General features: G+C 41.7%; 1 protein-coding gene across 1 annotated transcript; it reads left to right on the forward strand.

The window, feature by feature from the left end:
- ARL6IP5 (ADP ribosylation factor like GTPase 6 interacting protein 5) lies at positions 1-21,557 on the forward strand. Its single transcript, XM_041761623.1, has 3 exons — positions 1-269; positions 17,076-17,293; positions 19,928-21,557. The coding sequence occupies exons 1-3, from the start codon at positions 94-96 to the stop codon at positions 20,098-20,100; spliced, it is 567 nt and encodes a 188-aa protein (XP_041617557.1). The 5' UTR covers positions 1-93; the 3' UTR covers positions 20,101-21,557.
- Positions 21,558-24,382: the final 2,825 nt, after the last annotated feature.

Consider the following 24,382-nt stretch of genomic DNA (forward strand, 5'->3'; position numbering starts at 1 on the left):
TTCTAACCCAGCTCAGCTGATCGGTTGCCGCCGCCGCCGCCGCCGGATTCCAGAGGGGGTCAGAACAAGAAGCTGAGCGCAGAGACGAGAGACATGGACGTGAATTTCGCCCCGCTCCGCGCCTGGGACGATTTCTTCCCCGGCTCTGACCGCTTTGCCCGGCCGGACTTCAGGGACATTTCCAAATGGAACAACCGCGTCGTGAGCAACCTGCTCTATTATCAGACCAACTACCTGGTGGTAGCTGCCATGATGATTTCCGTTGTGGGGTAAGTGGGGTACCCCCCCTCCCGGGGCACCCATCGGGGGCGAGCCCGTGGGGCTCGGGGCGGACGGCACCCCGGCCTCTGCAAGCGCTCCGCACCGGCCTCCGCCCTGGCAAGTGCAAGCGGTCAGGCCGGTGGAAACTTGGCGGGGCGAGGCCGTAGCAATCGGGGTGCAGGGTGGGGGGTGGGGGTCCGGGCGGGGGGAGGTCTCTGCTACCTCCCCGTGCCTCGGGCGGAGACGTGTGGGGACTCCCAGGGGTGAGGCGATTGTGCCAGCTTCGGACAAGCAATGCAAACGATTTTTTTAAAAATTTATTTATTTTTAATTAATTAAAAAAAATTTTTATTTTTTTTACTGTGCCCTGATGGTTGTAGATATTTGCAGCGCCCCAGTCTTTTAAAAATAAGAGCGGGATCCCCGGGTGGCTCAGCGGTGTAGCACCAGCCTTGGGCCCAGGGCGTGACCCTGGAGACCCAGGATCGAGTCCCACGTCGGGCTCCCTGCAAGGAGCCTGCTTCTCCCTCTGCCTAAGTCTCTGCCTCTCTCTCTCTTTCTCTCTCTCCTGTGTCTCTCATGAATATGTAAATAAAAAATGTTAAAAATAAATAAAAATAAATAAAAAATAAAAATAAGAGAGAAGTGGTGCAACCCTATCCCCGGGCTGGAGGGAACAGGCACCGCCCTGGGAGACTTGGGTGACCTGGGTGTGGATTCGAAATCTGCATTCTTGGGGGTATTAGTGTTAAAAGGGCACCTAAGAAGCCTGGTGCCTGCTGCAGCGTATGAGGAAGAGGAGCTCAGGGAGCAAGGGGGTGGGTGCTTCCTGGAAGCGCACCTCCTGCCCTGACTCTGAGGATGACTCGCGCATTCTCTTGCTTTTCTCCTCCAGGAGTTGTCAGGCGTGGCCGCTTTTGTCCCCTTCACTTCCTAGCCCGTGGTCTCAGGCTGTTATTAAAGGCCTTCTCAATACCAGATCTTAAAATCAAAAGGGTTCTGTGTCATATAAGATTCCACCCGCTTCTGGTGCACACGACACCTGCTTTACTAGAAACCACCTCTTCTTGTAGTGTACCCTTTAAGAAATGCTTCTCCCGCTTTTACAGGTTGGCGATATTCTAGATCTTGCTGATTCTGTGCATCTTTGAAGAAAAAGCCAACCTCACACTTTATAAGGGAACTCGCTTGCCATTACGGAGGGAAAGTACACGCTGGCCTGGGGCAAAGAGATATCCAAACTTGGAGGGTGTGGGAAAGGCCAAATAGGGTGGTTTCTTTCTTTCTTCTTCTTCTTCTTTTTTAATGTCTGGATACTCAGACTTTTTTTTTTATAAAGATTTTATTTATTTATTTATTTATGAGATACCCACAGAGACAGACAGAGACACAGGCAGAGGAAGAAGCAGGCTCCACGCAGGGAGCCCGACCTAAGACCTGATCCCGGGTCTCCAGGATCACGCCCTGGGCCGAAGGCAGGCACTAAACCATTGAGCCACCCCAGCTGCCTGGGTGGTTTCTTAGGTTGGTTTGCCGATCTTTGGCTTACTTACTATTGAGTCACTTCTCTGGGCCAGACACAAAACACACCAAGATCAGTCAGACCGGAATTCTAGCCCAACAGCATGTGGCAATTGTTGAGAAGCTATAGGACCAAGAACACAGCACAGAAGGGAGAGTTCACAATTTCTAGATGTTGTTCAGACTAGTTGCCGCCCTGCAGAAGAGAACGCTCGTTTGTGGTCTGCAGTAGACAGTTGCACCGATCCTCATCCTGTGTTGCTTAAGGAATCACAAACGCTGAGAATGACTTGGTGTGTGGAGGGCACAGGCTCTGAGCTGACTGAATTGGCGTGGCAGCCAAGTTAAAATTAGTTGGGGTAGGACAGGCCTGAGGTCTGAGGCAGCGGCCTCCTGAGAAACTTCCTCTAACCTTATGCTTGACGCTCATTTCCCAGGACACTAAGAATTATCTTTAAAACATAATAGTTTATGGGATTGCATCTCTTAGTTTGCTTTCTTTTTCTTTTCTCCCTCTTGGTAAAGAAGCAAGCCAGACTTTTATCTGGTGATCTAGATATGAGGCTTTTTTTTTTTTAAGTAATCCTCAAAACTTAGATGTCGGACAAGGTGTGACACAGACCAGTCAAATATTTGGAAAAAACAATTGCTTTTCAAAGAGATGTACTGCCCAGATCAGACGCGTAGGCTTGGGCAGCCTTGCTGCTTTGATGGAATCCATTTTTCACTGTGAAGGTCAGGGTCCAGCCCCCTAACTAAATATAGCTCCCTCATTATGGGGCCTTAGACTCCTAACTCAGGCAGTTTAAGAGTGTTGTCCCTTCCCTGTCTCCTTTTCAAATTAGAAATGTTGATAGGGAGTGAAATTTTTGAAGGTAAAAGTAAAAAATAGCCATCTTTGTTTTTATTATTCTTATTTTTAAAAAACTTATAAAAGATACAGGCCAGAAGTAAATTGTTTTGAAACTTATATGTGTGTAAAATATGAGATTTCCTTCATACCCCAGGAAAAATTTGGTGTATGACCTTTGACTGTTTTCTCTGCATCCACAAACACATAGTAATTTTTCTACAAACGACTTTTTTCTGTCTTTATAATCTAGTAATAATAAAAGCAAACAGTTATTGAGTATTGGATGCTCTGTGTACCAGGTATTTGCTAAGTAATTTACCTGCATTATCTCATGTGACCCAGTGAGATGAGATATTATTATTACTGTTATTATTCCTGAGGCTCAGAGTATAAAGGACTTGCTCAAAGTCACAGACCCAGTTATGTGTTCTGAACTAATGTGCCATCTTTTTTTTTTTTTTTTTAAGATTTTACTTATTTATTTGAGAGAGAAAAAGAACACAAGTTGGTGGGGAAGGAGAGAGGGAGACAGAGAAGCAGGCTCCCTTCCCTTCTGAACAGGGAACCCAACACCAGGGCTCCCTCCCAGGACCCTGGGATCACCACCTGAAGCCGAAGGTAGACGTTTAACTGACTGAGCCACCCAGGAGCCCCAATGTGCTATCTTCTTATGAGTCATGAAGTTTAGAATTATAGTCTCTGAAAGCTGGAAGAAACTAAATATCTTCAGGGTCAGAGAGCTTAGTTGACTCTGGAACATTTGTCATTCTAAAGAGAACTCTCCTCTAGGTGATGTCAGTAGATGGGTGGGTCAGAGGTGTGTTAGAGGCTGTTTACCTGGATCTTCCACAGCATCTGATACTTTTCCATACCTTGGTAGAGAGTGTGTGAAAACATGGCATGGGGGTTTACGGTGGAACGGATCATGTTCAAAGTGTGTTCTTCAGTGGTTCCATCCCTTAGTAGTGAGGAGGGTACTCCAGGGCATTGTTGGAGGACTCTAGCTTCAACTGGGAATTCTCCTATGTTGAAAACTGGTTTGGGTCAGGATGGAGAGAGCCTGCCCTTCTAGATCACAGGAAGGAAGAGAGAAAACCAAGTGGATATCATCTAGCTCCAAAAACAACAGAAAGGGCTGCCTTTACCAAGATGCAAATTAAGCGGGATTAAGGTAGAGAGAAATCTGTATGTGAGCTGATGGGCAGGGCTTTGTAATCCATGGTTAGAAAATTGGTCTTCATCCTAAAAGCATGGATTACTAGGCATGTGACTTCCACTCAGTAGGTCTACTCTGCCTCTTAGATTAATTCTGAGTAAGTCTCTTGGCTAACAGCCCTTGTTTTTCAAATTTTTTTTTTTTTAATTTTTTTCATCATAGTCACAGAGAGAGAGAGAGAGAGGCAGAGACATAGGCAGAGGGAGAAGCAGGCTCCATGCACCGGGAGCCCGATGTGGGATTCGATCCCGGGTCTCCAGGATCGTGCCCTGGGCCAAAGGCAGGCGCCAAACCGCTGTGCCACCCAGGGATCCCCAGCCCTTGTTAAAGATAATAGTCATATCTTCTGGCTCTTCAAATAGTATAAAGTAATGGTTCAGAGTTCAGGCACCAGGGCCAGATTAAGTAAATTTTAAATCCCAACTGCTAGTCATTAGCTGTGTGACCTTGGACTTCAGCTACACCTGTGCCTCAGCCTCCTCATCTATAAATGAGACTAATTATAGTGCCTGCCTCATATGGTTTCTGTGAGGATTACCCAAATTACTATAGGCAAAGTTCTTAGAATAGTGTCTAGCTCCTAGTTTTGGCTCCACTTATGTTACTTATTATTATTACTTTTATCATTGTTGGTGTGAGAAACATAGACAGCATTTTTAATCCCAAAACCTCCATCCTCCCAAGCTCCAGTTGCCAACATACTTACTCTTGCTTCTCCTTCAAGACTCAGCTTTGGTACCATCTCCTTGAGGAAACATTTTCCCTTTATCCCTCATTCCCTTGTGTTAATTGGGCCACACACCTGTGCCTGTATCTTTCCTGGTAGTTACCTCACAGGCTTTTAAATTGTCTGTTTACTTGTCTCCACTCTGGGCTATATAAATTCCTTGAGGCTAGAGTCTGTGGGTTTTGTTTGTGATTGCTTTTTCTTTTTCTTGTTGTGGTTATCATTACTTTTATTCACTGTATCCCTGAGGCCTACTATATGGCAGATGCTTAGTTGGTGAATGCAGAGTAAATAATTGAACAGAAGGCCTCAACATAATCACAGGGGCAACTTTTAACCTACCTAACAGAACAAATTATTTTGAAGCACATAGCAACACACTAGTACACAGCAATAGCATGCTCCTAAAGTGATTCTAACTGGGTCATTGCTGATAGCCCTTGCTACACATTGATTTGGATTATTACAACATAAAATTTCAGTATAGAAAAGGTTATGATTTAAACTCCTTGCTAATTCATATTGTCCTTGTAGAATTTTGATGAAATCCTCTCTTGCCAGCTTCCTCAATGTCAGCACTATGGACAATCAGACTCATATAATTCTTTGTGGTACAGGGCTGTCCTTTGTATTGTAGGATATTTAGCAACATCCCCACTCTCTACCCTCTGAATGCCAGTAGTACCCAGGCCATGCAAAAAATGCCTTCAGACATTGCCATATGTCCTTGAGGGATCAAAATCACCCCTGGTTGAGAACCATAGCTTAGTTTCCAAGAAAACAATGATAATTTAGTGATCACCTTCACTAAATTCAAGTTGGTTTATAGCAAGTTACAAAAACAGAGTTCTTGGCAGTTACTTAGCAAAAACAGTTTGATTTTTAGCTCCTGGCTTCTGACTTTTCATACTTAAGAATGGAGCAGATTTGAAGCTTACAGCGTTTTGATTACTACCCTTGATTTATTAAATGTATTATGCTATCATTCTTTTATTAATCGCCTAGAAGCCTCTACTGATTCCACAAACTCATTTTCTGTTGTGTGATAGCATTCTGGCAGTTGCTTTTATTCGTTTTTGCTCAAAAGTTCACTCACTCTGGAGTTCCACTATCATAAAATCGGAGTTATGTCACTTAATATAAAGTGCCTTAAGTCCCAAGGAGTAATAATATTTAAACAGCAGCTGCTGTTATTATGTTAAATCCTAGGTTACAGGTATATTTGGAATTGACAGCTGTGCATTCTCTTAAAAGTATTAGATGATGGATATACTTTAGTGCTTTTGTCATAATTGCAACTTGTATTTCTTATAAACACTCGTGTTTCACTTAAAGACTTCAGTTCCTTCTTGAGATTCAGGCATCACTACAGAAGAGATTGGGTGAATTAAAAGGAATAGCACGAATAACAAGTTGGGAAGTGTATGTTTTGCTGAAAGTGTTTTGCATATTTTAAATCAAGAAAAATGTCTAAGATTGAAGAATAGATGACTTACCTCCTCCATCCTTGACACAGTACATCTTGGCACTAGATATTCTTTTTTTTTTTTTTTCTTTAAGTAATCTGTACCCTCAGCATGGGGCTTGAACTCACAACCCCAAGATCAAGAGTCACACGCTCCACTGACTGAGCCAGCCAAGCACCTCTAGGTATTCTTTTTATATCATGCACAGCAATAGAAGTTCCTGCCTCTATTTTCAAAGTGAGAAGCAAAGGCAACACCTAATAGCACTTGGAGTTTAAGTGCTCGGCATGTGATACATTCTGGTTGTAGACAGGAATTTCTGTGCTTAATAGAATGCCAAAAGATTTGAGCTGGAGAAATCTAAAGTGTGGGCCATGGAGCAGCAGCATCTTTCACCCTGAGAGCTTGTTGGAAATGCAGAATTCCAGGCCCCCATCCAGACCTACTGAATCAGAGTCCGCTTTCTGACAAGATTCCCAGATGATTCATAGGCACATTAAAATTTAAGAAACGCTAGTCTGGTCTGGTTCAAAAGAAACACTGAGAAAATTTAAATAAATGTATTCATATGCCCAGGTGTCAACTTCAGCAATTCTAAATATATACTTCTTGGATGAGTCCAGGATCTTAACTTCCCAAGTGATTCTGATATATACTCCCAAGTTGAAATTGAGAAGCACGGATCCCATCAAACTCTCAGTTTCACAATTGTGAAAACCTAGTAAGGACCAAAAACTGCTAATAAATAGTAGCCTCTTTTATTAATGTGCACTAAAATACCTTTTCTGTTAAGTCATATTGCAAATATTTTGAAGCTCCTAATTAACCAAATTCAGCTCAATTGCTGAGTCTCACACATTTGTATTATTTGCCTTTCTTGTTCTCACAAATTCCTCCCTGCCATCAGGATTCTCATTTTCTGGCATGGCATCAAAAAGCACCAGCCACATGCAGAATTTTCAAACATATAAATGTGTCCAGTGCATCTCTCACTAAAAGGCTCATTTATTTTCATATGTGTATGGTCCGGCCTCCCCTTTAAGCCAGCATAGTATAGCTGCTGAATGAGCCCATGTATTCTTAAAGTGTCTCTCCACCATGTGGCCTGTGGAGGCGTTACCAGAGGGTGGAAACTCCAGCTGCCACTTTATGCTTCTAGTTGCTTGAAATGACAAGGGGTTTTTGGAAGGCTGGTACTTCTGTTTGAAAAGAGCATTACTTTAGCCTTTTCAAAATGAGTGTGGTCCCATAATATGTCTGAGGCCTGTGGCTGCCAGTGCCTAATATTGAAAAATAGTCAAATTGTTTTTACCTTTTAATGCTGCAAAGATGAAAAACCCAAGTTTCTAGTTGGAAGAAAAGGATAAGAGAGGAAGAAAAGGATAAGAGAGACCTGGGATGCTCTGGATCGGAATGTATTGAAACATTTGCAGATGAAATTAATTGCATTTCTTTTATGCCAAAACCTAGTGGAAAGGTTTTTAAGATCAATCAGCTTCCACACCAATGCTACTCTTCTTTTTCTTGCTTCATTCACTCCACAAAGATTATGAAGCATTTACCAATTTCTCAGGTACCATGCTAGGAGATAGAGTAGAGAATAAGACACTGTGATTCTTGGGATCCCTGGGTGGCGCAGCGGTTTAGCGCCTGCCTTTGGCCCAGGGTGCGATCCTGGAGACCCGGGCTCCCAGTGCATGGAGCCTGCTTCTCCCTCTGCCTATGTCTCTGCCTCTCTCTCTGTGTGACCATCATAAAAAAAAAAAAAAAAAAAGAGAGAGACACTGTGATTCCTACATTCATCATGTTTAGCGTCTAGAGGGGCAGCAAGATGAAACTACAGACATAATAATTTTTATACCAAGTGTACAGAGATAGACATCTACATAAACACATTCTTTACAAACTGACTTGCCTTCTTTTCCTTGTACATTATGATTCCAAATTTTAAAACTCAGGTGTTGAAAATGGGAGAGGCATTGAGTATGTGGACAGGGGAAAGGATAAATCCTCATTTCCTTCCCATTCTCCCCTGCAGCTCAGACATCTTTGACTCAGTTGAAGCAGTATTTACTGAGTGCCTGCTGTGTGCCAGACACTGGGTAGGCACTGAGGGTACAAACAGGAATACAACCTCACCCTGCCTTCCCAATCCTCCCAGAATTAATCCCTTCCTATACCTCTATCCCTCCTATACCTCTATCTGCACTTGAGGCAGGGCATGTGCAATGCTGGCATATATCTTTCCCTGATGGGTCATGTGCTTCTTCTGAGGTAAGAACTTTAAGAAGGCGTTGACAGCTCAATAAAAATGTAATCTCAAATTTCTTCATCTAATAAGGGTTGCCTTCCATTAAATCCTTGGACATCATTTATGCAACCTTATTCTTGACTTCTCCCCACATATTTAAAATATTTCCTGCCACCATCAGCCTGGGGATGGTAATTTCTGTCTCCTTTTCCTACATTAGGATTTATAATGATTCTGGATAAGTGTGCAGGTGAGCATATTTTGGATTCCTGGACCCTTTCTTAGAAGGCAAAGCTCTCAATCTACTTAGTAGGGGTTGAGAGCTCTGCATAAGAAATCCAATTCTAAAAAGATGAACTTGACCTTAATACCAAATTGTGAAGCACTATTGGAAATGTCTTATTCTTTTCCTTCTGGACAATTGAATTCTATCCTTTATCACTCAGCTTCAGAATACATACCCAATGGGCTTGGCTTCTTGTTTCAGAGAACTTTTTCATGCCTGTAATCTGAGACAGAAGCTGCAGCCTGCCTCTCATTCTGCCAGGATTTACCAGAGACAGGAAGGATTTCCCAGCCTGCCCTTCCATTGAGCCAGTCAGTAGTGAAGACTCCACTCAGAAGGCAGAAAGTCCATCTCAAATAGAAAACCGAGGCTTTGGTTCTTGCTTCTATTAATCTGCTTCAGTACGCCATCACTGTGGCTTCTCCCTGTCTCAGAAACAGAAGGAATGCAGGAATTGGGTGTTCGTGGGAGGTAAATAGGCAGGAGCCTCCTCGTAAAAAGGAAGATTATGTATCACCAGGCTCATTTGCATCTGCCCATCCCCAGCCTTCTCGGTGCTGTAAGAACTTGCCATGTGAAAACAATGGAATTTACTCTACTGGAAGGATTCAGAAAGAACAGTTTGTAAAGAAAGATCTTTCCACCTCAGTTTCAAAACATTATTTGTTGTGAGAGTAACCATCAGTTCCTAATTGTTGAAAGCAATGATAAGTATACATGAGGGTTCATTATACTATTCTCTCTAACATCGTATTAGAAATTTGCTTTATATAAAGTTTAAAAAGGAATAATTGCAAACCAGTCAGATCCTTGTACACTGTTACTTGAAGCTCCGTCGCTGTGGAAAGTCTGAGATATATGGCTTCTAAACCAGGCCGACTCACTGTTTATTTTTTTTTATTTTTATTTTTTTTTAAAGATTTTTATTTATTTATTCATGATAGAGAGAGAGAGAGAGAGGCAGAGACACAGACAGAGGGAGAAGCAGGCTCCATGCACCGGGAGCCCGACGTGGGATTCGATCCCGGGTCTCCAGGATCGCGCCCTGGGCCAAAGGCAGGCGCCAAACCGCTGCGCCACCCAGGGATCCCCGACTCACTGTTTATTAAGAATAAAATAAGCAGGGGATCCCTGGGTGGCGCAGCAGTTTGGCACCTGCCTTTGGCACAGGGGCGATCCTGGAGACCGGGGATCGAATCCCACGTCGGGCTCCCGGTGCATGGAGCCTGCTTCTCCCTCTGCCTGTGTCTCTGCCTCTCTCTCTCTCTCTCTCTCTGTGTGACTATCGTAAATAAATAAAAAATAAAAATAAGTAAAAATAAAATAAAAAAGAATAAAATAAGGCGGCAGCCCAGGTGGCTCAGCGGTTTAGCGCTGCCTTCAGCCCAGGGTGTGATCCTGGAGACCCAGGATCGAGTCCCATGTCAGGCTCCTTGTATGGAGCCTGCTTCTCCCTCTGCCTGTGTCTCTGCCTCTTTCTCTCTCTCTCTCTCTGTGTGTCTCTCATGAATAAATGAATAAAATCTTAAAAAAAAGAAGAATAAAATAAGCAATTTGCTTAATAAACACAAAAGAAAACTGGAGGTTCATAAGGTATGTCTTATTGTGAATATTTTAAACATGCCAACTGCTGCCAAGACACTGGATCATTTGAGTGTTTAGTTTCATGGTGCCAAGTTCACAGGATGCAACAGATATACAGTACCAACAAGAATGCAATAAATACTGGGTCTCCTTCACTCAAATGGTTAAGAACATCTCAATGTTAGGTTAGTATGCCCTTTTCATGACAAAAGAGGCAGGCTCCCATCCCACCTCAACTGCTCCAAAGTCTCCTTTACCTGGTGATTATTAGGCCAAGGTTACCTTAATCGTGTTGACTCAAAGTTGCTTTGTACATTTACATTTATACTTTCCAGTCAGAAATATTACCTGCCAGGATGGAAACATGTTGGGAAACCAGTATAACCATGGAAGGCTGTTGGGGCTATCTGAGGAATCAATGAGCAAGAGGGGCCTAAATAGACAGGTCTGCAGGATTAGGAGTCTCCTTCTGTGCTAGACCTCCTCCCCCTCCTGATCCCCAGCACACAATAGCAGCAAAACTTACGAAGATCCTCCTGCCAGCAAGTTAAAGGGCCTTTTCATTCCATCTGACAATGTCACCATCATTATACCTCACATCTGCATGGATATTCATATGATATTTCCTACTTTTCTTTTTCCTCTGTTCGTTTCATCGTAACTCTGTGAAGGTACAAATTCAGGGACTATTTCTCCAGTAATATTTAGTGTACAATGGGAATAATAGTGATTTGTCCAAAATAAATCTCCTATCCCTTCTTTCGTGGCCATGGAAAGTTGCTGAGCTTCCTTTAAATAACATGAAAATGTGCTAGATCCTTACCTACCTTTTTTCTTTCTTTCAGCATACACGTATTGAATATCTACTGTGTGCCAGGCTCTGCACTAGGTGCTGCGGAGAAAATGTTACAGTCCCTGCCCTCATAGAACTCAATCACCAGTGGGAAGCAGACGTGCATCCAATCCTCATTCCCGTAAATGTATAAGCACCACTGTGATGAGGCTAGGAAGGAGAGGCATATGGTGCTATGACGTCGTCAGAGAGACAGAGATGAGCTGATTAGGCTGTGTTTTGAAGGAAGTAGGAGTGAATCAGGCAGAGAATGGCTTGTGCACAGGCCTGTGGAGGCCAGAGACAGGGTGAGGTCTAGAGGTAAATCAAAACCCCAGGGGCTGGAGCAGGTGTATGAGAAGACCGCAGGCAGGGCTGCTGTGCTAGCCCTCAGGCTCCCTCAGACTGATTGCTGAAAGCACCCCTTACTGCTAGCAGATGCAGCCTAAGCCAAATTGTTTGGTGAGTCAAATGTGGCCTGGATTGTAGCCTCCCCATTTACTACCCTAGCCAGGCTTCCTTGTACCAGGTACAAATTACACAACTGGATGCAGTGGCCCTGGCTATACCAACAGGGAGGGGCCAGACCCTGTGGGGCCTTGGAACATGTGTAACAAATTGTGTTTTTATTCTAAGAGCTAAGAGAAGCAAGAAAATGAATGGGTGGATTCATATTTGCAATGACCCCTCTGGCTGTTTAAGGACCACAGAAAAACATCACCAATTTAGAGAAATCCACTGTGAGTAAATTGTTTCTCCACCCACCCCCCTGCTTTTTTGGTGAGTCAGGCTTCCTCAGGAACCAAACTACAAAAATAGCTTTTTGGGTTAGAAAGTTGGGACTCGGGGCAGAGTGGCTTCTACTGCTCCAGAAGTAATTTGCTCCCTTTCTGGTTCTTGATGGCTTTGCAGTGAGCCCAGAGTTACCAACTGTGCACCCGTCTTGATCTGACCATCTCTGTTTTGGTAAACTTAGCACCAACTCTAAAGTTGGGTTTGGGACATATTTACTAACCAGTCTGTTCCCTAGCTTGCTTATATGTAGAATGAGATGTGTTTTTAAAGATCTATCTTAGCCCTAAAATTCCATTTTCAGCCAAGTTTGTTTTTTCACCCTTCAAGAACTTGTGCTGAAACTGTAGCTCTAGCTAGCTGAATCATGTTGGCACATTCAGGACATGTGTCCACACCTGCTGATAGCCACCTTCCTTCAGAGAGAAACGGGAATGCTGAGGGATTTCCCAGAATACCCCTTCACTGCTGATCCCAACTGGAAGGATACTGAGAATGGGTGGGTGTGGGGGAGGGGGAGGCAGATTCCTGAAGCTGCTTAACAACACACAGAGGGGTTACATTATGAATTGCTGTCACGGTTGCATCAGCTGGTACCCTTTTCTCTCCCCTAGACCCCTTTGAATATGTCTCCTCACTTCTCCAGGCTGTCAGTTTATTCATCTGTGTAATGGGACTGAATCTTTGAACGCTCTGCTACAGGATTCTGTGATGGGATTGTAAACCTTTTTCCAACCATCAATATTTCCAGTAGAATTTTTAACCAGTGATTTATTTATTTACTCAGTTACTTTCTTATGGAATAGGATGTATATGTATGTAGGTCTGTATTTTTATCTCACAAGAGAAAAAGCATTTTGAATGCTTTTGGCTTGTTAAACTAGGTCCTATTTCCATCAAGGATGGAAAGCCACATTCTCTCTCTCTGTCCTCTCTCCCCTCTCTGCCCTCCTCCCTTCCCTTTATCTTCTTGCCTCCCTTCCTTATACACTTCCTCATGGGGGGGGCCGCGGGGGGAGTATACCAGTAAATGAAACTCTACCCCCCAGAGCCCAGTGGCAATCGTCTCCTTGGAAGCTGGGGCCACATATTTGTGGGAGTTTTTACCTAAGGTTTCCTGGGCTCTCTTGAGACTGGAGTGACAAGAGAGCCCAGCTGTTGACTTTTAAAAAGCTTCCCTCCCTCTGAGATGAGAACTGCCTCCCAAGTCCCTGCACTCCCTGGAAAATGAAATGAAACTCTAGAGGGTGGTGTATGTGTTTTATTTTCCTCCAAGTGCAAGTAGGTGCCAAGGCATTGGAGTGGTACAGATTTTACTCTTTGTTAGAATGGAATGGCACTTAAGAAGAATAAAGGAAGAAAGCCCGTTTCTGCTCCGAGTAACTTTGCTAATTTTTTCCAGCTTGGAAACTTGGTTACTTTCTAATTATAGATTGTGGCTGGGTGTGTTGTAAGCTAAAACCAGTTCTATAGGGCTCTGTGCTCTGTTCATTTTGCTCTTGACCATGAGCAACAGGAACAGGTGAAAAGCAAATTTGGAATTGCTTGAGTCAGGCCTGGATTTTTTGTTGTTCTTTGTCCTGGGCTTTATTTAGACATTCAACATAGATGCCTGCTTTGCTTGTCCCAAGGAAAATATACAAAGCTTGGCATACTTTTATTATTATGCTTCACCTCATGAATTATTTTAATAGGTATTCTACAAAGAACTGAGTAGGGTACCTTTGCTACTTTGCTACCAACCAGCCATCTTTTATTTGCAGCTTTATGCAAAGCAGTTTTGTTAACCTTGAACCCTCCACTCTAGTTTTTTGAGTTAAAGTTGATCTTTGCTTTTCTTGACAGCTCAAAAATATTTGGGTGAAACTAATAAACAAATGGGAATAAACTACCCATGATGCTACTACTACCCAACATAAACACTCTAGTCTTTCAGTATAATTTCTTTCGGAATCTTCTGGGTGCTAGGAATGAGATTTATTAATCAGTGACAGTTTCTGGGCCTCTCCACCCAGTTTCCTTACCACCTGCTAAAAAAGATTTTGTTTTTGCCCTATCCAGTTCTTCCATTCTCCAGGCTTATAATTGTCTTTCCCAGATCTGGGCAGAAGGATGGCATAACCCAGATCAAATTTTATTTATTTATTTGTTTGTTTGTTTGTTTATTTATTTATTTAAAGAATTTATTTATTCCTGAGAGACACAGAGAGAGATGCAGGCAGAGGGAGAAGCAGGCTCCACTCAGGGAACCCGATGTGGGACTCGATCCTGGGTCTCCAGGATCACGCCCTGGATTGAAGGCGGTGCTAAACCGCTGAGCTACCGGGGTTGCCCCAGATCAAATTTTAAAACAGAAAAAGTACAGAGTGACTCTGGACCCAGATGATAAAGAACTGATGAAGGACACACAGAATAGTTCAACTGCTGGATGCTGGGAAAGCTTGGGGGAGTGGGGTGGTGCACCTGGCCACAAGAGGATCTGGAGAATCGGTAGGGAACCAAGGTTTGTGTGGAAGAAAGAACAGCTTCGCTGTGGCATATGAATTGCAATCGCATTAATGTTATTGACTGAAATAAAGGTGGGCTGTTGTAGCTGGCCTGTGCCAAGCCTGGGTCGTAGACTAGGAACCAGTTACTTTTATATTTTCTTTTCTTAGATATTCATTTTATTTCTGATTACAAAATAACATACTAATTGTAAAAATCTTAACTGCTAAGCTACATAACATATATACATCTAACAGAGAGAATGTATTATGATTTCTTTTACCCACTCAATAGATTATTAATGTCTTCCCATATTATTATTTTAAAATTGCTGTACCACCTCTAGTAAATTGGTGGCCATATGTTATTTCTAAATTTTTTAAATCATAAATACCACTCGTGAATATTGTTACAACCCAATCTTTGCATTTTGTATTTATTTCCTTAGATTCTATTCTGAGGAAGAGATTATTGCCTAGAAGGGGATGAATATTTGCAAGAGTTTTGAATGAAATAAGCAACTTACTATTATAGGGCTTAACTTTAAGTTACTTAGTACTAAGTACTACACTGCTTTTGCCACTGTTTAATTCCATGCATTTTAATAGAAATTTTTAATTTTTCCAAAGTAGTTTCACATTGATTGTGTCCTGGATTTGCCCATTAAGGTATGCAATACTTCTTAGTCTTATTTGAAACTATTTCAGATAGCTTTTGTGTTTCAGAAGGCAGAATCAGAGCTACAATGTAAAGGGATTATTTAGAAAAGAATCTTAGTTATCCCAAATATGAATCCTGCTCTAAGTCTGAATCCTTCATCTGTTCTATTTCAGAAAAAGTAAGTTCTTGGCATCACCTCCCATTCCCATTTGACCCCGTCCCTCCTTTCTAAATCGGTCACATTGATATTCAGAGCATGATAAAAACACACTGACCCTCATTGTCCTTCCTGAGTAAATACTCATTAAGCCTGTTGTGAGGGTTAAAAAGTTAGTAACTCATTACAAATGTCATATTAAGGGTTCTGTGTGCATAGTGGGTTGGGGTGGCAGTGGGGGCTACCACACCCAGTCATTCTCACTTATGAAACACTGGGTCTAACTTTCCTCTTTAGTATCTACAGTAGTGTAAACTTTGGCTCATGTAACAATGAAGTCATAGGCTCTGTGCTTAGAGATCTCAGTTGATAACCCATCTCCTAATGACACTCTCGGCCCTTTTAAAGAATTAGAATGGATTTTCTGTGCCCGGAGTCATAAACTCAAATACCTCCATGGGCCAGACGGGTGATGTAAGAGAACAATGCAGGGCAGCTATTAGAGAAGCAGTGATGAATGGTGGCTCACTGAGGGCCTCTGTGTCAGAAATGCAGTAGATGGTGGTAGGGATGGGGGCTAATTGGAGAATATTTGTTCTATCTGAAAGAGAAGGTGCTCCAGCCAGTTGTTGACATGTGGTAAAGTGGGCCTACTCTTAGATTTTTCTCATTTACAGGAAAAGCTAGAAATCCCAAGTTGTGTGGATTTTTTTTAAAACACGTCAGGAAAAAAAAAAAAAAAACAACAACAACACGTCAGGGTTCAAATAAAAGTTTTTTTAAACACTGCGATCCAAACACAAATGTGATAGTAGACTGGATCTGGCCCTTGGAGGCCATCATGTACATCTGTCATGGCAGCTCCTATGAGAATTTAAATAAACCTGAAGAGCTTGGAAAATATGTGAGCACTGTCCTGGGTGTGTACTAGAGCCCAGGATGTAATGAAACAATCCCTCCAAAAGAGGTAGTCTCTCTTAAATTTTAAAAGCCTCTTAGCTCTTTGCTGCATTTACGGTGAAAATGAAGACCATTCTCAGCAGTCGGACTATTGATTTCCAGCAAATGTCAGCATCACTCTGCAGGGACACACAGGTATTGTGAAAGGCCCCACAAGATCCTGTGGGGAGACTTCAGTCACATTAGCATGGAACTCACTCTCCTTGGAAGGAGAAAGCAGCAGCTCGGGGCTAACAAACTGGGGGAAAGAGACGGAGACAGGCCACTGCTCATACTATCTGGAGTCATGTACAGAACGTGACCAAGGGCATTACACTGGGCTTCCATGACAAGCCGAGTTCTGCATATGCTCTCTTCCCCAGCAACGTTGTTATCCAGGAGAATGGCGCTCTTGTTGAAATCCAAAATTTCGTGGGTGAAAAATACATTCGCAGGGTTCAGAGGAGGCCAGGCCTTGCTTATTTGGCATCTCAAGCCCAGGAGAATAAGTTAATTCTTGAAGGAAACGACATTGAACATGTATCAAATTCAGCTGCTCTGGTTCAGCAACCACAGCAGTTGAAAACAAAGATATAAAAAAAAGTGGTGGATGGTACCCGTGTTTCTGGAAAAGGAACCATTCAGCTAGGTGACAAACAAGATCGAAACTACAGAAACAGCAAGATGCTCATTTGTGGTATGTTTTAAAATGCAATAAAAGCCACATATGGATTTTGGTGGGGGGGGATGTCTTTGAAAATTGTGGGTCTCTAATAAGATGGACCGGTTTGGAGATGTCAGACTTCCCAAATGTCAGTCTTGGCTCCACCATTTTCTCACCTCCATGCCTCATTTTCTTCATTTGAGAAATGAATAAAGAGTATCTACTTCATCATGTTATAAGGATTAAATGAGACAATTTAGGTAAAATGCTGAGTAAGTACTCAACTTACTGATTAATGATTTGACTCCTCACCTTCCTCATCTTCACCTCCTGCTGCTACCACTTCTGACCTAGTCTCCCTCTTTTCTTCATATTCCAGGTTCCTGAGCCCCTTCAACATGATCCTTGGAGGCATTGTTGTGGTGCTCGTGTTCACGGGGTTTGTGTGGGCAGCCCACAACAAAGACATTCTCCGGCGGATGAAGAAGCAGTATCCCACAACATTTGTCATGGTGGTCATGTTGGCTAGCTACTTCCTTATATCCATGTTTGGGGGAGTCATGGTCTTTGTGTTTGGCATCACTTTTCCTTTGTTGCGTAAGTGAACCTCAGTCTTCTTTTCTTATGTCATAAAAAACCCCAATCCCTCCACCCACCAAATAGGAACGATTGTTCATTGGAAATTACCTAACCTGTTCTTTATGTATGTCAGCATGTCTGCAAAGTTATCAGAATTTTCTGCGACAGCAGATCAAGGTGTGATGGTTCACTAATGCCACAGATAAATATTGAGTGCCTGCTCTGTGACCGACACTCTTCTGGGGACAGAACAATGCACAAAGAAATACACATCCCAAGTCCTATGGCAAGAAATTTGTACAGCCTATGTCAGTCTCCAGATTTGTCTAATATTCTAGTCTCTCAGTCTTAAAGTGCTATTCATAATGTCGTGACACAAGAATGAATGTGTTTCATTTAGAAGTAAACTATTTACTCTCTGCTTACTCAGTAGATCATGTTTAGTATCAAAGTTCCCTAAGAATAATTGGCCCACAGTGTAGTTACCAAGTATTCAGATTTTGGTGGAAAGAACTAGGTAGCTTCTAAATTGTACATGCATCAGTTATTGTGCAAACACTTGAAACCTGAGATAGAGAATAGATAGAATTCCAGTCTCATCAGCAGAAATCCAATTAAAGTTCTACTCTATTAAGTGATGGGAAGATCCTTTTTAACTTTTTTTAAAAAGATTTTATTTATTCATTCATGACAGGATGAGAGAGAGAGAGAGATAGGCAGAGGGAGAAGCTGGCTCCATGCAAGAAGCCTGACGTGGTGGTCTCCAGGATCACGCCCCCGGCTGAAGGTGGTGCTAAACTGCTGGGCCACTGGGGCTGCCCCTTTGTAGCTTTTAATAGCATTTCACATGTACATTTATTTCATTAAATAAAATCAGTTGTTTGTTTGGGGTTATGTTAGATTATGCCCAGAATATTTATGGATGAATCCCACACCTTATTGAGCAAAATATTTTTGTTTTTAAATATTTATTTATTTATTTATTTATTTATTTATTTATTTATTTATAGATTTTATTTATTCATGAGAGACACAGAAAAAGAGGCAGAGACACAGGCAGAGGGAGGAGAAGCAGGCTCCATGCAAGGAGCCCGATGAGGGACTCGATCCCAGGAATCTGGGATCACACCCTGAGCCAAAGGCAGACGCTCAATGGCTGAGCTACCCAGGCATCCCAAATATTTATTTATTTAAATAATCTCTATATCCAATGTGGAGCTTGAATTAATGACCCCAAGATCAAGAGTCGCTGCCCTTCTGACTGAGCCAGCCAGGCATCCTTAATTGGACAAAATACTTGATTCAGCAAATTCAGACTTTTTGAAATATTCCTTAAGTTTTCCTTATGTGCTAGAGGCTTAGTATTTCAAAGATCCTGCTTTGACACACAGCTTGTTAACTTCAATACCTTTTCACATCAGGGCCTGAGACAGGCCAGTCTAATGAAATATATCATAGGTAGAGAGTCAAGTACCCAGATTTCTATTTCTATACCTGCTGAAAACCAGCCATGTGATTTGGACCAGATATCCTATATGGGCTGCAGTTCACTCATCTATAAAATAAGGAAAATAGGATTAGTGACTCCTAGACCTTGATGATTATCAGAATCATACATGACACTTAAAAAAATATATATATGGATTGCCCAGCCCTAATAACCCTTAGAGATCTTTATTCTGTGAGTTGACAGTGGGGCTGCCAAAACCTGTGTTTTTAGAAAGTGCCTCAAATGTTCCCAATGGCCAGTCTGGGTTGGGAGCCTCCAGATACAATGCACATCAGTGTTTCTCAAAATGAGCATCTAAGATCACATAAATGAGAATCATCTAGAGTGAATATTGGCTTTTTACATTGTAGAGCCCTACCAGAGTTTTACTGGTCTGAATTTTGGATGGTGGAGACCTGAAATTCTTTTTAACAGTCCCTCTAGGTGACTTATATGTATGTGCATAGGAGTTTGAAAATCACTGATGTAGATCTTCTGCTGTGCCTGTTTAAAATACAAATCCCCGTGCCCATCTCTTTATGGTTTTGGTTCAGGAGGTCCAGGAGAGGGACCAGGGAATGTTTCTTAATAAGCAAACGTAATTCTAAATGATGAAGCAAATTTGGGGAACCTTAGGGTACCTGAGAACTATAAAACCTTTAGTTTTTATCTATACATCTATATCCAGCACTTGGGAGGCATGTCCTAGGTGGACTTCACCCGTGTGCTTCCTGCTGAGAAGCAAATGCAGATAGTCCATGAAATGATTGTGAGTTCCTTTCTGGAAAACGCTGTGAGTCGGTTTTTATGTAAATTGGAATCCTGTTGATTCACTTTGGATTCCAAGGCATTTAAGTAGCAGCCAAAAGGTAACAACATCAACCTGAGAGAGAGAGAATGTGGTTGCCAGATTAAGGTCCTTCCTGCTATATAGGTTTTCCTTCACACACAAAGAAAATATAATATATGACTTAACAAAGAGCTTTGGATCAAGTCCAAGGATCCATTTGAGAACTTGGATCAATTAGAGAACCAGATTAGTTTATAGACTATAGTCTATAGTCTATAGGCGAGGTTTCCCCAAAGTGTGAAGACAGGAGCCTTTAGGTTGCTGTGGAAAAGAACTGTTACTTTCACACTAACCACCTTTCAATTCCCCACAGTGATGTTCATCCACGCGTCGTTGAGACTTCGGAATCTGAAGAACAAACTGGAGAATAAAATGGAGGGGATAGGTTTGAAGAGGACACCGATGGGCATTGTCCTAGATGCCCTAGAACAGCAGGAAGAAACTGTCAGCAAATTCGCTGACTATATCAGCAAAGTGAAGGAATAAATACAGCTGACCTGCTGAGAGGACTGCAGCAGACATCAGGTTGCAGTCTGCCCTTATCCAGACCTACTTCCCATATGTGTTCTTGAAATAGGAGGTGCCTGTACCATCCACCTATCTATGGCAGCATGCATGTGTAGGTCCAACTGTTAACATCTCCGATGTTCCAGAGAGAAGCCCTCAGAAACTGCAAGAAACTACCCTCCTCTTCTGCCTGAAGTTTCAAGTGTGTTTATGCAAACTGATAAGAAGTGGATCACACTTATTTCTTTAGAGAAGTAAATGAGAAAGAATTTCGCATTGTACAGCAACAGTACTGTTAACTTGTAGGAAAAAACTAATTGTAAAGTATCAAGGCAATATGAGTAAATGAAGAAAAAACCTGTTAAAGTAGATGTCATGGGTTAGCCTGTTTTAATCCCCCCAAGCCCCCAGCATCCTCCAAAAATATTTCCTGGGACCCTAATATGTGCGGTCTAAACTATTTCAGTTTTTATTATTACTCTCTTAAAATTGAAGACGATCTGTCTCACTTTGCTGCCTGTTGGACATGCAGTGGAAACTGGATAAACCGGTTTTTATTTTGTTTACAAGTATAAAGATAGCTGTTGAGGAGAATATTTTGTGAAATTTTGGTAAAATTTTGAAATGCTAGTAATGCCTTTTCACTAGCAGGTATTTGTTGCAACCTAAATATCATCCTTTACGGAGGTTATAGCTACATGCCCTATATTATTCTTGACGGTCTTGTTTAAAAAAAAGCAACAACAAAAAAATAAAATATGAGTTCTGTTTATATTGCTTATTTTTTGTTGTTCTGACAGAAAGGTGTCCAAGATAATTATGTTTCCTATATTGTTTTTCACTGTTTAGTTTTTAACTGGAACATTTAGAAAGAAGAAAATCAATGTACATTGTATTGATTCCTTAGGGGCACAAAAAGAACAATAATGGCTGATCCTTTGAAACCTGAACGGCACCTGCAGATGACCAAGCAAAAAGACTTATGAAAATGCGAGTCATCAATGGCTTCTGCACTTCATAAAAATTTTAGATAGCAGTTGTTACAACCGTATGTTTTATAGATAGGCATTAGAATCAAGATAGCATGAGTTTATATATCCTGTTACTTTCTTCCTTTTATTTCTCATGTATTTAGAAATAGATCATACAAAAATGTTTTGCTTGCCAATTGAGTGATTTCATAGCTGAACAGAAAACATTTGGGTTTCCCTAACACTGAATTATGAAGACAACTGGAGCAGTACTTACTGAAGAGACTGTGTGTGTCCTAAAAGAAGCAGCAACAGCATATGCTGCTCCTGGTTTTTCTTGCATTTTCATTTTTCAGCCAACCTGCAGCCTCCATCTCTAGCACAGTGATATCGCCATGACTTGATAGATATGGTCTAGAGTTTGTACCCTTATCCAAATATGGAGAATAAAATTTATCGAAGATTTTTATTTGTGAGGCTTTGTTTAATGCATATCTGTTGCTAAATATCTGGGATACTTGGTGACAGCTCTGTAAATGATAAGGGCATGAGGACATGCTAAACGGCAAAAGCCACTCAGCTTGTGTTTCAAATACAGTAGTCTCTGCCTCCCCCCCATCCCCCATCAGTGCTTTTGCTTTCCATGGTTTCGGTTACCTGCAGTCAGCCTTGGTCCAGAAGCAGATGATCCTCCTTCTGACACATTGTCAGGAGATCAACAGTAGACAATACTATGTCACAATGTCTACCTCATTCCCCTCACTTCATCTCTATAGGAGGCATTTTCTCATTTCACATCATCACAGAAGAAGGGGGAATACATGCAATAAGATAATTTTGAGAGGCCACATTCACATAACTTTTATCACAGCATATTATTATTGTTCTAACATACTAGTTTTTGTTGTTAATCTCTGTGCCAAATTTATAAATTAATCTTTGTTGTAGGCATGTACAGGAAAAAAACTATGTATGGGGGTTCAGTACTATGTGGTTTCAGGCATCCACTGGGGTCCTTGAACATATGCCAACTGGATGGGGGGAGGACTACAATACTGTTTAATAAAACTCTAATATTTTATTAATTTCCAGCCAGAATAAAATTGAATTCCAATGGGACCCTTTTTTAAACCTGATATAATTGAGCCCCTTCTATTTTTCTTTTTTTTTTTTTTCTTAAGGTTTTATTTATTCATGAGAGACACAGAGAGAGAGAGAGGTAGAGACATAGGCAGAGGGAGAAGCAGGCTCCCTGTGGGGAGCCTAATGTGGGACTCCATCCCAGGACCCCGGAATCATGCCCTGAGCAGAAGGCAGATGCTCAACCGCTGAGCCACCCAGGCGCCACCCCCCTTCTATTTTTCTACATGAATTCTGTATTCTGAGTGCAATCTATTTGGAAAAAGTGACAACTTAAATAAAAAAATATACTCATCATGATTACTAATGGTTGGTGGTCAATTCTGGGAGGATAATAATATAAAAATGTAGCATGTAAGTGTTGTAAATTACTGCATTTTAAAACAAATTAGGGATCCCTGGGTGGCTCAGCAGTTTGGCGCCTGCCTTTGGCCCAGGGCGTGATCCTGGAGTCCCAGGATGGGCCCCACATCGGGCTCCCTGCGTGGAGCCTGCTTCTCTCTCTGCCTTTTTCTCTCTGTGTCTCTCATGAATAAATAAATAAAATCTTTAAAAAAAAACAAATTAAGGGGTGCCTGGTTGGCTCGGTCAGTAGAATATGTGACTCTTGATCTCAAGGTTGTGAGTTTGAGCCCCATTTTGGGTGTAGAGATTACTTAAAAATAAAATTGTGTAAAAAATAAAAAATAAAAAACAAAATCTTCGGGATCCCTGGGTGGCTCAGCAGTTTGGCACCTGCCTTTGGCCCGAGGCATGATCCTGGAGATCCAGGATCAGGTCCTGTGTCGGGCTCCCTGCGTGGAGCCTGCTTCTCCCTCTGCCTGTGTCTCTGCCTCTCTCTGTGTGTGTCTCTCATGAATGAATGAATGAATGAATGAATGAATGAATAAATAAATAAATAAATCTTAAAAAAAAAAAAAAAGCCAAAATCTTCAACTAAGATTTTTAGGGTGGGAGTGGGTAGATGGAAAAAGCAATAGTAAGCTGCTTCACCAGTCTCTTCACAAAATCTGTGTACTAAAGCAGTAAGCTATGCATTTGGATCATCTTTTCTCTTTGCACGTCTCAGATTAAAGCCCTCTTTTAGGACTATCAGCACTTTTTGAAATTCCTGACTTTATTAATACTGTGACTATACAAACAAATGCATAAGAGCTTTTAAGAACTTCAACTACTAGTATATAAGCCTTTAAACATGTTTAGAGCACTTTGTCCCATTAGTGGTTAGCCTCTTGATGTAGAATATGCTAGACACTTACAAAATTTTATTTACAACAGCTCTTTCTTAACTATCCTGCTTGGCATGCAAGAATCTTTTATAGAAACAATAACATAGGAGAAAAAAACTTCTCAGCCACTGGCTATTGCAAAATCAGTTACCTGATTAAAACTATAGCCATTCCAATTTGGATACTTTAGTATGCACTAAATTATCCTTAAAAAATGGAAACACCATATTTCTTTCCCATAACTTGTCCTTCTAAATAATGTATTTTTAAACTTTCCCCCCATTTAGTCTATTCCTGTTTTGCTTGTTACCACCTATGATTATGGAAAAGGAGAAAGGAAGCAGGTGCCAACTATTCACTCAGGTAAAGAAGACAGAAAAGGCACCAGTGTGTGATTTCCTGATTTCTGATGTTCATGCCATGTCTATGCAAAATTTCAGATTCTATGCATCTAGTGACTACAATCAATAATTAAGGACTCTAGGAACTTGGAAAGAGGAAAGACCACTAGGATTGGAGTTGTCTGGATGATTTTTATGGAGGATTGGGACCTAACCCTGGCTTTAAAGATAGAACAGGACTTTGGTAACAGAGAGTAGGAGGGTAGTGTTTTGTAAGGTATTCTATAGAAGAGCCAACCAGAGCAAGGCACAGGGTATGGATGAGGATGTCTTATCAAGAAGAGTATAAAGAATCTGTGGCCAATCAGACTGCATTACTAAGTTGGGAAGGGACAATGGAAGGCCTTGAATAATACGATAAGAAATTTAAGTTTAATCCTATAGTAAGTTTCCATTAGAAGATTTTTGAAGAGGGAATCCCTGGGTGGCTCAGCGGTTTAGTGTCTGCCTTTGGCCCAGGGCAAGATCCTGGAGTCCCGGGATCGAGTCCCACATCGGGCTCCCGGCATGGAGCCTGCTT

The sequence above is a fragment of the Vulpes lagopus genome, chromosome 7 (assembly GCF_018345385.1).
Source record: "Vulpes lagopus strain Blue_001 chromosome 7, ASM1834538v1, whole genome shotgun sequence".
In the NCBI taxonomy this organism is placed as follows: Eukaryota; Metazoa; Chordata; class Mammalia; order Carnivora; family Canidae; genus Vulpes; species Vulpes lagopus.

Coding starts and splice junctions, on each gene's coding strand:
- ARL6IP5 (XM_041761623.1), top strand. CDS start 94: ATGGACGTGAATTTCGCCCCGCTCCGCGCCTGGGACGATTTCTTCCCC. Junction 270..17,075: donor ATGATGATTTCCGTTGTGGG/GTAAGTGGGGTA, acceptor TTCATATTCCAG/GTTCCTGAGCCCCTTCAACA. Junction 17,294..19,927: donor CATCACTTTTCCTTTGTTGC/GTAAGTGAACCT, acceptor AATTCCCCACAG/TGATGTTCATCCACGCGTCG.